The following is a 17,272-nucleotide window of genomic DNA, read 5'->3' on the forward strand; positions in this document are numbered from 1 at the left end:
TTCTTGTATCACAACTTCTATTAAATTCTAGCCAATGTTAGGTGAGGCCACGAAGGCAAACTCAGCGGACAGAACCTGTTTTGATAATCCAGCACACTTTCATTAATTAAGCACTTATATTGTAAACTATACTATTTATAATAATAAGTAAATTATTCCACTAAAATCATATTTAATACATAAGTAGTTAATTATTTACCAAAAAGTCCATATGTGATAAGTCAATTACATTCAAAAATGAAAAAAAAAGTTTAAATTATGCTATTTTTGTGGGAATTTCTTTTAATGTTGCTCGTCTTTCAACCGCTGCAAAGTAGATTGTCCATAAATACTAAGTAGAGAAACAATAAACTATAATTGATCTAAAAAAGAAACATAATTTAAGAACCACAAAGTTATGGTTAAGGTGTGAGTGCATAGAAATATAACGTTGCTTATTATTTTACCATTGCAAAATTATAAAGGCAGATTTAATAAGCTTAATTAAGAGATGCACATAAATATCAAATGTTGCCCCCAAAAAAGATATAAACATCAATTCCTTTCAGAACGTTGAAGAAGTTCCATGATACCCAATGATCCTGTGATCAGTCTTCTCCACATACCACATTAGCTTCTAAAGAAAGTAAACCCACAAATTAAAATAAGAGATGTGAAAGTTCAGAGACACACAAATATGAACCGTACACAAGTCTTTCAAGAACACTTTCTTGTATATTAGAAATCTTTTAAACAATCCTCCTAGATCTGTTTAATCCGGTTTATGTTCAGTCACACACGACTAGCGACAGACCAATTTCTAATCTCTAAATTATAGAAACCCAAGTTGAAAACTTTTCACTTGATTTCTATAGCCGACAAGAACAAACCTCTTGCTCTAGCTTTTACTCTCTTAACGCTCAACCTAAAACACTTCTAGGTTCCCTCGTTAAGTACACGTGAAAGACAATATTCTACTTGCTAAAATATCGCCAACAGAAGATCTTCTTTGCTTCGCGCCAAAGCAATATCTTCTACTTCCATAAGTTTGTGACACATCATCACGCCGTAACAAAATTAACGTACTATGTTACACACTCATCACCATGTGTAACACACTCTTGGCTCAGAACGAACAAGCTCACAATTCTTGAGCTTACATTCTCCCCCTTTTTATCTGAATGTGACAACCTACTCAACCTGTTGCAACAAAGCTCAACACACAAGACAATCTTCCATATCAAGCATAAGGATTAGTCTACCATCATACCACAAGATACGAGAAAGCGGAAACACCACACACTTAAGAAATTAAGAGTTTCAAATCATACAAGCAAACGGAAGCAAAAACAATAGTACGATGCAGACTACAATATCTAGGTTCAGTACATAGTGCATAGAGTAAGAAACAATAGATTCACTCATTAGAAACTCTCACTCTCTTCACTATCCAGTTCCACTTCATCTTCCTCCTCATCCTGTGAGGTTTGACGAGGATACTGTGGATATTCTCCCCCTGAGTAGATGCACATTAAGATAAAAACATAAGGTCAGAAACTCATAGAATTCAAGAAAAAGGTTCAACAAGTACTACACCCTTACTCCTCAAGCGAATCCGAATGCTTTTGAGTCAGCCCCTTGCCCTCTGCCTGCCTTTTTGTCTTTGACAACCAGCTTCGGATACCCGGTATACTCCTCATCATCTTCAAATGACAGCACTGTACGTTGATAGTCAATAACTTGCTGAATCAATGTAGGGAAAATGATCCTCCGAGACCTGTCAGTGTTGATGTTAGCTGCAAAGCTGATGATTTGATCGTAGACCATCTGACCAAAGTCAAAGCTTCTGTGATGATGAATCATGTAGAGAAACTTGAGTCGTTCCTGGTTCATTGACGTGTAGCTGGTGGTGGGAATCCAATTTGAGCACACTAGCTTGTAAATGACTTAATTCGTCGGGGCCAGATACTTGGAGCTCATGGCTTCCCAACGCTGCACACGATTATCCGTCAGAAACGAGCACACTCGATCAATGTCTGCGGGCAAGTAGTCATGATCTTCTTCAAATCCCGGAACCAGATACAGAGCATTAATCAGGCTAGGCGAGAAATCAACCATAGACTCACGAAGAAACACAGCAACACCATTTCCTCTATCCTCAGCAACACCCAAATTGGCAATAAACTCTTTCACCACATTAGGGTGAAACAGATCACTATCAATCAGAGTGTAGATCAAACCCGACCTAACTACCACCCGTTTCACATCAAACAAGTTCTCATCATTCACATCTAACCTCTGTTGAATCACAAACTCACGTGGAGCCAATTTTTCATACCTCTCAGCCGAATTGCTCGTGACGAAGCGACTCGAGAACGGAGTGATGTTGAAACGAAGCATCTCGGGGTTCTCTTGATTTCGTGCTTGGAAGATAGCATGGCTTGCTTGATAACGCGGCTCTTTGGGTTGAAAGGCTTCAACCTCGTCGTCGGTAGATGAAGAAGACGTATACGCAGCAGGCGGAGAAGACGGCGGCGGAGTGATCTCTCGCCGTTGTTTCTGGATTTGTTTGCGGGAAGGTCCGGAAGGACCAGCGGCGGAGGGAGCCGGAGTAGATGTTCCTCTCTCAGACAATCGGGAGCTTCTTCGGGTGGGTTGCATGTTTCGATTTGGGAGTGAGATGTATCGGAAACTGTTTTTGAGAGTGACACAACCGATGACCTAATTTCACTCAATTTAAAACATTAGCCCCATATCAAGTAACTCGGCTCAAATAAAATAATCGCAAATAATACACTGTGTGTGATGCAATAGAACTTATGTGTAACTCATGCAAGTAACCAGGAGTATAGACTTCACTTACATTCGTCTGAGAGTACGGAAGTCATGAGAATTGTGATGATAGCCAGCCTTATACACATAGACATCGATGGGTATGATGCCTGCATCTCGGGGGTATAGTCACTGAAGAACGATTTCACCACACATCTAGCTACCAAAACAGTTTTTATTGAAATCAATGAGTCAACCCAAGTCTGTAGCTATTTCTCAGCCGAGTAGCTGTCACAAACGAGATTCTACTGTGTTCATTCAGTCAACCCAACTCTGTTTTCGTACTCGCTGTATGGTCTGGAAACACACGTTAGGCTTCTTGTGTGTCTGTCTCTCCAACTCACAGACATTCACGTTTTATCAACAGGCAATTAATACACAATTCTAATTCTAGGAAAGAGATGGAATCCAAAGACAAAGTGGGGTAACACCCTGCTCCGAAACATGTATCCCAAGAGATTGGTAACATACCTGCCCAGTAAAGACAGTGATCGAAATCAGAGACAAAGTGGGGTAACACCCAGCTCCAAAACGAGTATCTATCATTCCGGGCCTTCCCTTATATATATATATATATATATATTTTTTTTTTTTGAGTCACATACCTCTTTCATGAAGTTACACATGAACCTTACCTTTGACACTTTTGCGTGACCCACATTTCCTCTTATGTAACACTCATCCCCTTATGTGTTTTCTCATTCAATCCAGGCAGTGATCAATGGCTCAAACGTGAAATGGGATAACATCTCAGTTCAAGATGAGTGCCCTTCACCAGTGAATCAGAAAAGCGAGATAACAAGAGTCAGGTGACAGAACTTACACAGTAGAACTTGTTGACTCAAGGTGTTAGTGAGGGGGTAACATCGAAGCATAGAGTCCAACATTTTTACAGTGACTCTTCCCCCTTCTTCAGGACTTAATCAGAGTTCCATGATTCCCAATGCCTTTCTAAGACCCAGAAAGGTGTTGTAATCCAGTGTTTTGGTAAAGAGATTCGCAAGTTGTTTCTCTGTTGGGACATGTTCTAAAATCACAATCCTCATTTCCACCAACTCTCTCACAAAGTGATGTCTTATATCCACGTGTTTAGTACGTGAATGCTGAACTGGATTTTTAGAGAGATTTATAGCACTCATGTTATCACAATGAACAAGCATGGGAGCAGAGGTGATACCATAGTCAACAAGCATTTGTCGCATCCAAAAGAGTTGAGTGCAACAGCTTCCTAGTGCAATGTACTCAGCTTCTACTGTGGAAAGAGAGACACAGTTTTGTTTCTTGCTATCCCACGAGACCATGTTGTTTCCTAAGAAAAAACAACCACCCGATGTGCTATGTCTGTCATCTAAGCAACCTGCCCAATCAGCATCACAAAAACCTGCAAGATTCACATTAGTCTCAAATGTATAATGAAGACCAGAGTCATGGGTGCCTTTCACGTATTTGATAATACGTTTTACCGCATTCATGTGAGATTCCTTCGGTTTAGCTTGATAGCGAGAACAAATCTCCACACTGAGGCATAGATCAGGACGACTTGCCGTGAGGTAAAGAAGACTTCCAATCATGGCTCGGTAGAGTTTCTCATCAACTGGTTTCCCATCGATATCTCTGGAAAGTTTGATTGTTGTGCTCATAGGCGTTTTTGCAGTCTTACTTGTCTGCATTCCAAACCGTTTGATGAGATTTTTGGCATAGGTACTCTGTGACACTGTGATTCCATCGGTTAGTTGTTTGATCTGAAGTCCGAGGAAATATCTCAGTTCGCCAACCATACTCATTTCAAATTCCTTTATCATAGTCTTCACGAAGTCATCAACCATTTGCTTAGACGTTCCTCTGAAAATGATATCATCCACGTAAACTTGAATGATCAGCATATCATCTCCATCTTCTCCGATGAACATAGTCTTGTCCACACCACCTCTTTGAAAACCAGCTTGTACCAAGAACTCCGTCAGACGATCATACCAAGCTCGTGGAGCTAATCCATAAAGAGCTTTCTTGAGTTTGTAGTCGTGATCCGGAAAATGTGGATCCTCAGACCCTTTTGGTTGTGTTACGTAGACTTCTTGTAATACACCGTTTAGAAAGGCAGTCTTGACATCCATCTGATAGAGTTTGATTCTCAGGTTGCAAGCCATACCAAACAGTAGTCGTATTGATTCAAATCTCGCAACTGGAGTGAAGGTTTCATCAAAATCTACTCCTTCAATCTGAGAGTGTCCCTGTCCAACTAATCGCGACTTGTTTTGAATGACGTTCCCTTCCTCATCAGTCTTGTTCTTGTGAATCCACTTGGTTCCAATGATGTTTACGTTCTTTGGTCTTGGTACCAATACCCAAACTTGGAGTCGTTCAAACTGCTCAAGTTCCAGGTGCATCGATTCAGTCCAGAATTCATCATCTAATGCTTCCTGAATGTTCTTGGGCTCAATAAGTGACACAAAGCATTCCACTTCATTCATTTTCACCATGAAACACGCCAACTTGACCATCGCTTTGAAGTTGATTTATTTCTTTCTTGTAACTCTTTCATCATACAGTCCGCCAATCTCATCTGACGAGGAGTGGTTTTTGTGTACTTTTCCTTGATCAAGATCGACCTTGGTCATCTCAGGTTCGTTGTCTTCTTCAGACTCATCCTTCACTTCATTTTCAGCTTGTCTTGAAGAACTTGGCGTTACACCGTCTATTGTCTGTGTTACTCGAGCCTCATAGAATCCAATGCTATCATCAAAGATGACGTTAATATTGTCACCAACAAACTTGGTACGCTGATTAAACACACGGTAGGCTGAACTGTTCACTGAGTATCCTAGGAACATCCCTATGTCACTTCTTGCTTCAAACTTTCCCAGATGTTCTTTATCATTCAGAATGTAGCACAAGCATCCAAACACATGCATGTGGCTCAGATTCGGTGTTATATCCTTGAAAATCTCATAAGGAATAGTCTTAGTCTTTGGCTTGACATAGACCCGATTTATCACATAGCACGCAGTGTTGATTGCTTCCGCCCAAAAGCCAGATGGAACACTGTTTCCACACAACATTGCTCTAGCCATTTCTTGCAATGTTCTATTTTTTCTTTCCACAACCCCATTTTGTTGAGGAGTTCTCGGAGCGGCATACTGATGACGGATACCTTGACTGTGACAGAACTTATCGAACTGCTCATTCTGAAACTCACCCCCATGATCGCTCTTAATCTGAATGATTCCTCCCTTATTCTGTTTGAGTTGAAGAGCCAGGATTCTGAAACTCTCAAGAGCATCAGACTTGTTGCGTAAGAAGTCCGCCCAAGTGTACCTGGAAAAATCATCAACCAATACAAAAATATATCGGTTACCAGCAACGCTTTCAGGTGTTATAGGACCCATGAGATCCATGTTAACCAGTTCCAATATCCGTGTAGATCTGATCTCTGAAATTTGTTTGCGCTGTACCTTGACTTGCTTTCCTTGGCAGCATGCTCCACATACTGTCTCTGTCTGTTTCTCCAAATCAGGGACATCTCTTACTACTTTAGCATTCACGAGTCTGCTAAGCCCATTGGTGTTCATGTGACCCAGTTTTTTGTGCCAGAGATCAAGTTTGGATTCAGTAGCCGTAAAACACACGTTTGAAGGTCTCCAAAGATAGCAGTTGTTCCCTGAACGAATACCTCTCAGCACCACATTGTTTCTTGCATCAACGGCGCGACATTCCTTGCTGTTAAAGATAACCTCTAATCCTTCATCACATAGTTGACTCACACTGATCAGATTCGCCTTGAGACCCTCAACAAAGTAAACGTTTGAGAGTTTAGGCACATCAGGTCTGGAGGTTATTCCAATTGCACGAATTTTGCCTTGTCCTCCATCTCCAAAAGTAACTTTTTCACCTCTGATGAGTTCGAGTTTCTCAAGATAGTCTTCACTTCCAGTCATATGCTTTGAGCACCCACTATCAAAATACCAGGGAAGTTGAGATTGTGATGCTTCTTCAGCAGAGGTATAAGCAACATTACTAACGATCTCTGTGTCTACTTGTACTCGCACAAAGTTGCAAACAAGATCATGTTCTGCTTCAGTGTGTGACTTAACAGAAACGGTGTTTAGTTCAGAGTGAGTGTTCTCTTTGTAGTTCGGATATAGATCACGTTTGGCTATCCACACGCAACCGTAAGCAGTTGGTTCGGTGAAACACAGGTTCAACCTCCATGCTCTCTCATACTGACGTCTTCGAAAGTAACAAAACCTAGCGTTGTGTCCTCGTTTCCCACAGAAATGACATCCGTTTCCACGTCTTCTTGGTTTAGGAAGGACATTCTCGTTTCTTTCAGCAGGGACCCCTCTCTCTTCAGGTTTCTTTTCTTCATTAGGAGCTTCCCTCACAAACTTCATTTCAGTAGCCTTTGAGGTAGATCCTTTATATCCCAAGCCAATGTTGAGACTCGGACACTGTCCCAATGTAAGTATGTGATCAAGAGTTGCAGTACCAGTTGAGAGCATGCGAACCTTCTTGTGATTTTCAGTTAGTTGAATTTCGAGTAGCCTACTTCAATCAGTCTCTACGGCTAAGAGATCGCTCAACCTTTGTACGTGTGCTTCAGCTTCCTTACGAACTTGTTCCTGCTCTGTCATCGCTCTCTTAAGTGCAAGAACTTCTTGATCCGGCTCTCGGTCAATTGAGTAAGCTTTTGCCTTGGTGGAAGGCTGATCAAGTTCCAGTATGTTAATCTGAGCTTTCAGCATTGCTTTATCCTTGAGAAGCTCGAGATTCTCATGACTGAGATCATAGAACTTGTCAAATAGAATCTTGTACTCAGTTTCAAGATCTTGCTCAAGATCATCATCATCCTCGTTGTAAGCATTAGAGTCTTTTCCACTTTCTTGACCAATTAGAGCCATGAAGTTTAGGTGCAGCTCACCTTCATCACTGTCGCTTTCAGATTCAGTGTCACTGAAGCACATAAGAGACTTCTCTTTCTTGAGAATGCTAGGACACTCACTGCGTGTATGCCCAATGCCTTTACACTCAATACATTTTTGCTCTTTTCTCTTAGCAAGGGGACACTCGCTTCTGAAGTGGCCGTAACCTTCACACTCATGACACTTCTTTGTGTTCTTGCTCGAATCCTGCTTTGAGTGCTGAGAGCTGCCCCTTTCAACATCATTCTTTTGGTAGCGTCCATTGGATCTACCACCACCTTTCTCCATACGCTTGACAAACTTGTTGAAGTTTCGAGCCATTAAACTCAGATTCTCTTCAATCTTAGTGACTTGACCATCATCCTTAGACTCAGCTGTGAAGGCAATGCTCTTCTGGTTAGTAGATTGTCGGTCGGTTTTCTCAAGATCATGCACCTTCAGAATGCCTGAGAGTTGATCAAACTTCATCTCATCTATGTCAACATCAAGTGTGAGAACAGCTTTATAAGCTTCAAACCGTGGTGGTAAGCACCTTAGCAGCTTCTTCACCAAATCCTTTTCTTCATACTTCTTGCCAAGAACAGACGCTTCACTTGCCAATTCACTGATCTTGCATATGAATCCATCAATCGGCTCATCATCACTCATTCTCAGGTTCTCAAACTTGGAGGCTAGGTGATCAAGGTGTGTCCTTCTCACACTGGTATTTCCTTCAAAGTGATTTATGAGCGTATCCCACGCTTGCTTGGCAGATTCACATCCTTGTATGATCTTGAACTGCTCAACATCTACTGACGAAAATATGACAGTTAGAGCTTTAGAGTTGAACTTAGACGCTTTCTTCTCACCATCAGTCCACTGGTCTTTAGGCTGTGGACCAACACACTTATCTTCCAAGACAACGGTAGGAGCACTCCAACCATCTTCTATAGACGTCCAAGCATCTTCATCAACTCCTCTGATGATGTGTTGCATCCTCACTTTCCAGTGACCAAAGTTGGTACTGTCCAGCATGATAGGCTTATGAATGTATAAGAGTTCCTTCATGGTGTCCATGAAATCTGCAGGATAACCTGTTAGTAGTACTTGATACCACAGAGGTTTCCCGCTCTGATACCAAATGAAAGTTCAGAGACACACAAATATGAACCGTACACAAGTCTTTCAAGAACACTTTCTTGTATATTAGAAATCTTTTAAACAATCCTCCTAGATCTGTTTAATCCGGTTTATGCTCAGTCACACACGACTAGCGACATACCAATTTCTAATCTCTAAATTACAGAAACCCAAGCTGAAAACCTTTCACTCGATTTCTGTAGCCGACAAGAAAAAACCTCTTGATCTAGCTTTTACTCTCTTAACGTATAAATCAATTTTATTAATCCAAACATTTTTTTTAAAAAAATTGATAGGATATGTAATTAAATTTAAATGATATTAAAATACACAATATAATTTAATTTAAATGATATTAACATACACAACCTAAAACACTTCTAGGTTCCCTCGTTAAGTACACGTGAAAGACAATATTCTACTTCCTAAAATATCGCCAACAGTAGATCTTCTTTGCTTCGCGCCAAAGCAATATCTTCTATTTCCATAAGTTTGTGACACGTCATCACGCCGTAACAAACTTAACGTATTATGTTACACACTCATCACAATGTGTAACACTCTTGGCTCAGAACGAACAAGCTCACAATTCTTGAGCTTACAAGATGATCATTTGGTGTCCAATGAATGATGATCGTTATTTGATTTATTAGATGAATATTAAAACAACAACAAAAAAAATCACGCGTGAAGAAATATTAGAGTGGAATACAGTTGAGGATTATTTCTATTGTGGGATACATTAATTCCTTTTACACGAATCATGACGTCTGGAATGCGTTTGAAGACATAGGTACGCAAATGTGTCTTGGCCTTCTTTCTCACTCTTAGTTTCCTTCCAAAAATAGAAAAAGTGTTTTGTTCTTTTTGTTAGAATCTCAAAATACTTTTCCATGTAATTTCATAGTATATATGTTTGAAGACAGAGAATGTCTTAAGAGTGGAATACAGTTGAGGATTATTTCTATTGTGGGATACATTAATTCCTTTTACACGAATCATGACGTCTGGAATGTGCTTGAAGACATAGGTACGCAAGTCTGTTATAGCTGTCAAATGCACGGGCTCACCATTGGTTGCCCATGTTCAAAAATTAATGGGTCTAATTTGATGACACCCATTTGTCCATGCGGATTATAAATGAACAAGAATCACATGACCAATGGGTAATGAGCGTTAATGGATTTGGACTATATGGACATGGGCGGTCCAATGGTCACAAAAAACTAATGTTTCTAAAATCCGAGTTTTCCCGCTAAAATCGCAAAATCGATTTTTTTCCGCTAAAATCTTAATATTAAGTTTTTTTGTCAAAACCATAAAATCAAGTATTCTAGCTAAAACCGCAAAATCAAAATTTTCGCCAAAACCGCAAAATCGAAGTTTCTTGCCAAAATCGTAAAATCGAGTTTTCCCGCCAAAACCAAAAATTGATTTTTCCGCCAAAACCAAAAATTGATTTTTTCCGCCAAAACCGGAAATCGAGTTTTCCGCCAAAACCACAAAATCGAGTTTTCCTGCCAAAACCGCAAAATCGAGTTTTTCCGCCAAAACCGCAAAATCGAGTTTTCCAGCTAAAACCAAAAATCGAGTTTTCCTGCCAAAACCGCAAAATCGAGTTTTCCCGCCAAACCCGCAAAATTGAGTTTTCCCGGTAAAACTGCAAAATCGAGTTTTTCCGCTAAAACCGCAAAAATCGAGCTTTCCCGTTAAAACCTCAAAATCGGGGTTTCTCGCCAAAATCGGAAAATCTGGTTTTTTTGCTAAAACCGAAAAATCGATTTTCTCCGCCACAACCGCAAAATTGACTTTTCCGCCAAAACTGCAAAATTTAAACTTTTCTTATATTGTCTATTATGGACTCCATGGTAGCTCATGTAAACACGAGTGTTAGTGGGTCTGGTCCTTAATGGACATGGTTCTTAATGGACATGGTTCTTAATAGACATGGTCACTTTCTGACCGCAAACAATAAATGGACAAATGCATCTGAGCTAATGGACATGGGCTAACCCAGTTTACAGCTCTAAAGTCTGTCTTGGCCTTCTTTCTCGCCCTTAGTTTCATTCCTAAAATAGAGAAATTGTTTTGTTCTGTTTGTTAGAATCTCAAAATACGTTTCCATGTAATTTCATAGTATATATGTTATATATTTACAGCATTCACTACTTTTTCTTAATTTTGTGTGTTATATATATTATAGTTAGTGAGAAATATTGTGCGCACTTGTGTTATAATTAATCAATATATATTTGATTAAATTCTTCTTGGCTATATCTAAACTAAAATTTTGCAAAGTCTAATCTCATCTTATAAGTTTAGTAATGGATCATTTCTACGTTTTAAATGTAAGGATTATTATCACAACCCTTAAAAAAAGGATTATTACACAAGATTGTTGGGCTCTAGGGCAAGGATACAACTAATCTTCAACAATTTGGTGCTTTTGTAAGCTTTTTGTTTATGTTTACTTTCGTAGAATAATCAAGAGACAATGCTGTGTGCCTATACTCTCCTTGGTGATCAGTTTTGCTTTGCTTTTTTTTCTATTTAGAATATGAGGAAAATACATTTTCTCAAACTTGGAAGGACTAGCAACAATTATGGCATCTCCCAATGGAAATCTATAGAATATACAGTGTACTAACAGTAGGAAGAATTTTACAAATGTAGTAAGTTGAAAACTTGTTTCCTACATTTGAATATAAAGATCACAAAGCCATTTAGAAAGAGTTTCATAATGAGTTTTGAACGTTTACCTAGGAACTCTAATTAGGAATTATAATGGTCAATGATTGAAGAAAACCCTTGAGGCTTGATCTAAATCACTTGAGCACAAGCAGTTAAGAACAAGTTGATGTAGCCAAACATGCATAAACCATAAACCATAAATCATAAACCACTCAAATCATGTCATCATACAGAGGTTACAGTAACCATGCAACCAAAGTAAAGTATATAATAGTCTTTTGGTTACATTCACTTGGAGCCTTTAGAAACCCAGCCTGCTTAAATCCGTTGCATTCCTTCTTCTGTGACAGTAAGGCCCTCTTCTTGCACGAGAAGAGCTTGGATCAGTCGGAGGAGGCAACATTGGTTGCTCTCTGTTAACAAAGCCACCTGAAAAAAATGTCAAAAAGAGTGTGTTTCTTCTTGTTTCGGAAAGGAACATAATAAACAAACGAGAAAACTACAACGTAAGTTCGACTACTTACTGCCAAAGGAACCAGACAGACTGGGGAATTGCATTTGCATTCCAGCATTGCTACTCCAAGACTGTTCAAAACCAGCCAATTCATCTACAGCAAGAGGAAGAAACGTTTATAAATTCGAGGTTCTGTCATCTACACAATAGAATCTTTCTGAAGCATAACGAGGAAAGTGTTACTTACCTTCGTTCAGATTGTGCAAAATCTGGTTTGTACCAACCCGACCATCCGAGTTGCGCGTACGCTCAACCGTGTGGCCCTGCAAGGATGAAAACATCACTTATACAATTTAACTGATCCAACAACAAAGGAAAAAAATATTTTTATGGTGCTTATAAGGTATGTGTGTATAAAGTGTAACCTACCTTGTTATGGAAGCCTCTTGAAATCCTGTGCGCTGCTTCGCGAGTTGCAGTATTAGCTTCTTTGCTTTCTTCCAGAGTTAACTGTTACACAATAAAACCAAGATTTAGTAGTTAAGCATAAACTAAAACTCTATACACACGGACAAATATGTTAAAACTGTTACAACTCACCCCATCACTTCCTGTCCTTCTGGTCGTGGACGAAGTGTAGTAGTTTCCGTCATTACCACCGTAAGTAACAGTCGAGCTCTGGAAACTATAACCTTGAGTCTGTGGCTGCCATTGTCCACTGTTCACCATAGCATTTGTATTCATGTTTTGCATGTGTCTGACTGCAGAAACATAAACACACAAGTCAAGTTACAAAGAAACAAAACAATCTCCTAACTTGGAAACTATAACCTTGAGTTAGTGGCTGCCATTGTCCATTGTTCTCCATAGCATTTGCATTCATGTTTTGCATGTGTGCAATCCTTCTCTCTGCGGAAACATAGACATGGAAGTCAAGTTACATATTTAAAATATATAGTCATTTTAACAGTTTTGAATGTGAGACTTTTAACAGTTTTAATAATTTATAGTCATTTTTAAAAATTCAAAATTTAAAATATACAGAAAAATCTAAATTTTTATAATATGGTTATTGTGTTTTTTTTTAAAATTATTTTGATAGTTTTAAATTAAACGAATTTGATAGAAGATACATTTGTTTTTATCAGATCTTTATTATTCAAAATCATTAATTGTCATATATACTTTACCCACATTAGGCAATTCCGTAATCTTTATTTAATGAAATAATAAATGACATTAATAATGAATTTATGGTTAGTTTAATAAAAAACTTATTATATAATTAGATGTACCAACCTATTTCTCTAATAATTCTAAGAATCATCCTAGTGATGACATGTGGATACAAAAAGAAGTTGTAACGTTTCACAAATAATATATAGGGGATTAGCCATATTATTATGATAAACAAACATCAAACATACTTTTTACAAAGCTATGATGTGAAAATATTGCTACAAACCTAAATCAAGAAATATAAATAATTGATATAATTTTTATTATATATTAGACGAGAATTACTGGTACAACTGGTACAACTTTAACATCTCAAAAATTGTCAAACCAATTTAGTATTCCATATGAGAAAAACAATTAAATATCCCAATTAGTATGTACTCAGAAAGTTTCTCTTAACTTATTTGAAGTTTTGGAATTTTAAAAAAAAATATTACACAACTCTATAAGTTTACATGATTTACTTTATACTTTTAAGGTTTGTTAACTTGTTGTCCACACAATTTTTGGAAAACATACATGAAATGTATTTTAACAAAATTGTTGATTTAATTTTATCGGAGCAAAGACATGTACACATAATGAAGTGGTACAACTGAAGTAAGTTTAAATTTTATGTGGTACAACTAATTTTTTAGATTTCACTGCCAAAATACAACCATGTGCAAACCGGTACAACTCAAAAACTAGTACAACTATGGAAAAACCAGTACAACTCAAAACTAGTACAAACCGGTACAACTCAAAAACTAGTACAACTATGGACAAACCAGTACAACTCAATTACTAGTACAACTATATTATTTCATTTTGTATTGTGTATTATGTTTTAAACATGTATCATGTTTTAAACATTATGGTTGAACACTAATATCAAGTAGTTGTATTAGTTTTACCATTCCTAAATATTTTTATGTAAATTTTTTTGACAATTATTAAACCATCACATAAGTTTACATAATCTAGCTTATACTTTAACTGTTTCTTTACTTGATTAACCACATTATTTTGGAAAAGTATAATCTAACTTTCAAAAAATTGTTAGTTTAAGTTAATGTCAATGTTACGATGTCGTTTTGTGATATATTCATAATTTTATTTTACAATTTTATTTTGCTATTATTACACCATCCTATAAGTTTACATAATATACCTTATAGTTAAGGTTTATCTTATTTGGCTAGCCACATTATTTTGGAAAAACATACATCATATTTTTTACAAAACTGATGATTCTAAAATATGTTAGAGCAATAGTTGAAGAATTTTCTGGCTACGCATCTAGCTTTTTGGCCTTGAGAGCAAAAAAGATGAAGATGATTTTTTTTTTCTGAAAATAGTACAATTAGTATAACAAGTACAACTTGTAAATGCATCAATATCTGTTGGGCTTGATTTTGGTCGATCAGTTGTTGGGCTGGAATTAATCATAGAGAGAAAGCAAACTCGATTTCAAACCGGCCCATTAGCTAGGCAACGACGAGCTGGAAGCAGTCAATCCGAGATCCCGACGATCTCGAAGCAGTTGAGGCGATCTGCGAGAATGCATCTATAAGAAAAAGGAGGAAGACAGAGAACATGACACATGAAAACCTAGAGACTTACACCACACACTTGGACCTCAAGCTCAAGGTCTCTCATTCTTTTAACCTTGCAATCAATATTAGTTTCATTCCCATTGTCTATCGACCTCATTATCATTGTATTCGATCATATTCCTTCAATAAAGTTCAGTTTTGTCAAATGGAATATGATTACATCGTTTGACACATGCAGACGGGGGAGATTAGACCAATATGTCTTATTGGTTCTACATCTTTCTCTTTTCTAGCATCTTCATATGTTGAAAACAATAAATAAAAGAAATTATACATCTCATAGTTAAGTGATGCCATGTCATAATTTCTCAAAACTATGTCATCTTTTTTTGGTGAGAATGAATATGATAATGACATATAAGAAAATCGCTCCTCAAATAATGTTTAAGGGATACTCATTCTATTTGTAGTAGTTATACTCATTTTAGTTGTACTAATTGTACTAATTCTAGTTATACAAGTTGTATTAGTTTAAGTAGTTATACTAGTTGTACTAGTTTGAGTTATACTAGTTGTACCAGTAATACTCTGCGTTCTTCTTTATCTTGAATCTCATATGTTAAAGATGAAATTTGATTCTGGATAATATATAACTGATTAAATATGACTATGGATTGATCAATTTGAGATAAGAAAGAGAAAATTAGTGGATGGTTGAATAAAATTTTTGATTTTATTTTATGGTGAAAGAACTATTAATGGAGAAGAAAAGGGGAAGAAGAAGAAGATTGGGTCGGGTTTCGGGTCTGAATCCGGGTCGGATCTTGGGTAGAATAATAATGGCATTGGTTAGTAAATATATTTAAGTCTTTAGGTTTTTTAGTTATTTTACTTTGATTTCTATTTAAATATAAATGTAAAATAAATAAAAAAATGGATGGGTTTAATTGAGATTTTTGTTTTACCCCAAGTGGTCTATACTAGCATTTGATCCTATGATTTCTATATATATTTTTGTTGACAATTTTAAGTTTTGGATATTTTTTTATTACAAAACAGCTGGAGGAAATGTAACTTTTTCATACTGCATCTAAATGCTACTTAAGTTTTTAGAAAGATTTAGCTACATACTAACTAGGGGTGGATAAAAAATTAAACCGAACCGAACCAACCGAATTCAAACCGACTCAAACCAACCAAAAATTATATGTACCAGCTACTAGGTTAATGTCTTCACAAATTCAAACAGTTCGGCTTGGTTCGTTAAAAACTTAACAGAATAAAAAATCAAATTATTTATTCAGCTAGGTAAACTAAATATACTAATAATATTAAGATCTAAGATAGTTAACCATCTGACATATATTTTACTTGTAAATAAATATAAAAACACAACTAACAATAAAATAAAAAATCCTTATTTTCTTACACTATTATATCATCAAAATCTAAAAACTATATAAAATCGTTAAAATAGATGTTTGAAAATAATACTTTAACATTATTGATTATATCTTCTATTTTTGATCATTTTGCATTTAAATATGAAGAAGTTAATGACTTATTAATTGATGATTGGTTTTTGTGTTTGATAAATTATATTTTTCAACCGAACCAGAACAAAATAAAACAACCAACTCGACTGAACTGAACCAAACACAAACCAACGCGAATTAAAATCGAGATAAACCAAACACAAACCAAGCCGAATTCAAATTGAACACAAACCACACCAAAATAATTTCAGTTAAAAAATACCAAACAACCAAACCAAATCCAAATTTAAACAAAAATACCTACCCCAAAATACTACTCTTTCTGTTTAACTTTTAGAATATTTTTGTTTTAGATTAAGTGATGTTTCTCTGTAAAAAATAAATATTATTTAGTGTTTCCGTTAGTATTAAACAATATATATTTCATTGACTAAATCTATATGATTATTTATGAAGTGATTTTTCATATTTGTCATGCTTTCTATGATTTTAGGTAATTTTGCTTATTTATCATATTTTAATTAGGTTTAGATTGAATCATTAATTTATTGATAGTTTTTATTTGAGTCAATAATTTATTATTCAAATGATGTAACTATAAAATTTGTAACTAGATATATATATTTATTTTGATTTTGCTTATTTATCATGTTCTCCATGATTTAATTAATTTGATTATTTGTCATGATTTTATTTAATTTGCTTATTTACCATTTATGATTAGATTAATTATAATCTATCTCTTATCATAGCTTATAGTTTAATGATAGTATATATAATGTGTAAATGATATTTATCTTGGTCTATGTCGTATTATAGTTATAGTAGTATATATGTAAATGCAAGTACACAGAAATATGATGCCGACTTTATCTAAATATCTATCTTAATAGTGTATTAATAATTTGCCGACTGTCTGCGTGATAGTATATATTCTCATCATACCTTTACTAGCTTGCGAAGAAAGGAAACAACTTTATTGATCTCCCGTATGCTGTTAAAGGA

General features: G+C 36.4%; 1 protein-coding gene across 1 annotated transcript; it reads right to left on the reverse strand.

Annotated features, from left to right (window-relative positions):
* Positions 1–11,641: 11,641 nt before the first annotated feature.
* Positions 11,642–12,899, reverse strand: LOC106376544 (myeloid leukemia factor 1-like). Its single transcript, XM_048745630.1, has 6 exons — positions 12,826–12,899; positions 12,595–12,755; positions 12,424–12,504; positions 12,242–12,317; positions 12,065–12,148; positions 11,642–11,969 (listed from the first exon to the last, which is right to left on the reverse strand). Exons 1-6 carry the CDS (start codon positions 12,884–12,886, stop codon positions 11,842–11,844), a joined length of 591 nt encoding a protein of 196 aa, XP_048601587.1. The 5' UTR covers positions 12,887–12,899; the 3' UTR covers positions 11,642–11,841.
* Between the last annotated feature and the right edge of the window lie 4,373 nt (positions 12,900–17,272).

The sequence above is a fragment of the Brassica napus genome, chromosome C1 (assembly GCF_020379485.1).
Source record: "Brassica napus cultivar Da-Ae chromosome C1, Da-Ae, whole genome shotgun sequence".
Taxonomy (NCBI): domain Eukaryota; kingdom Viridiplantae; phylum Streptophyta; class Magnoliopsida; order Brassicales; family Brassicaceae; genus Brassica; species Brassica napus.

Excerpts from the sequence above, each read along its gene's own strand:
- LOC106376544 (XM_048745630.1), bottom strand. The coding sequence starts at position 12,886 with ATGCAAAACATGAATGCAAATGCTATGGAGAACAATGGACAATGGCAG. Across the intron at positions 12,505-12,594 it reads GAAGGACAGGAAGTGATGGG|TTAACTCTGGAAGAAAGCAA; the intron begins GTGAGTTGTAAC and ends ATTGTGTAACAG. Across the intron at positions 12,149-12,241 it reads TTTGCACAATCTGAACGAAG|ATGAATTGGCTGGTTTTGAA; the intron begins GTAAGTAACACT and ends CTCTTGCTGTAG.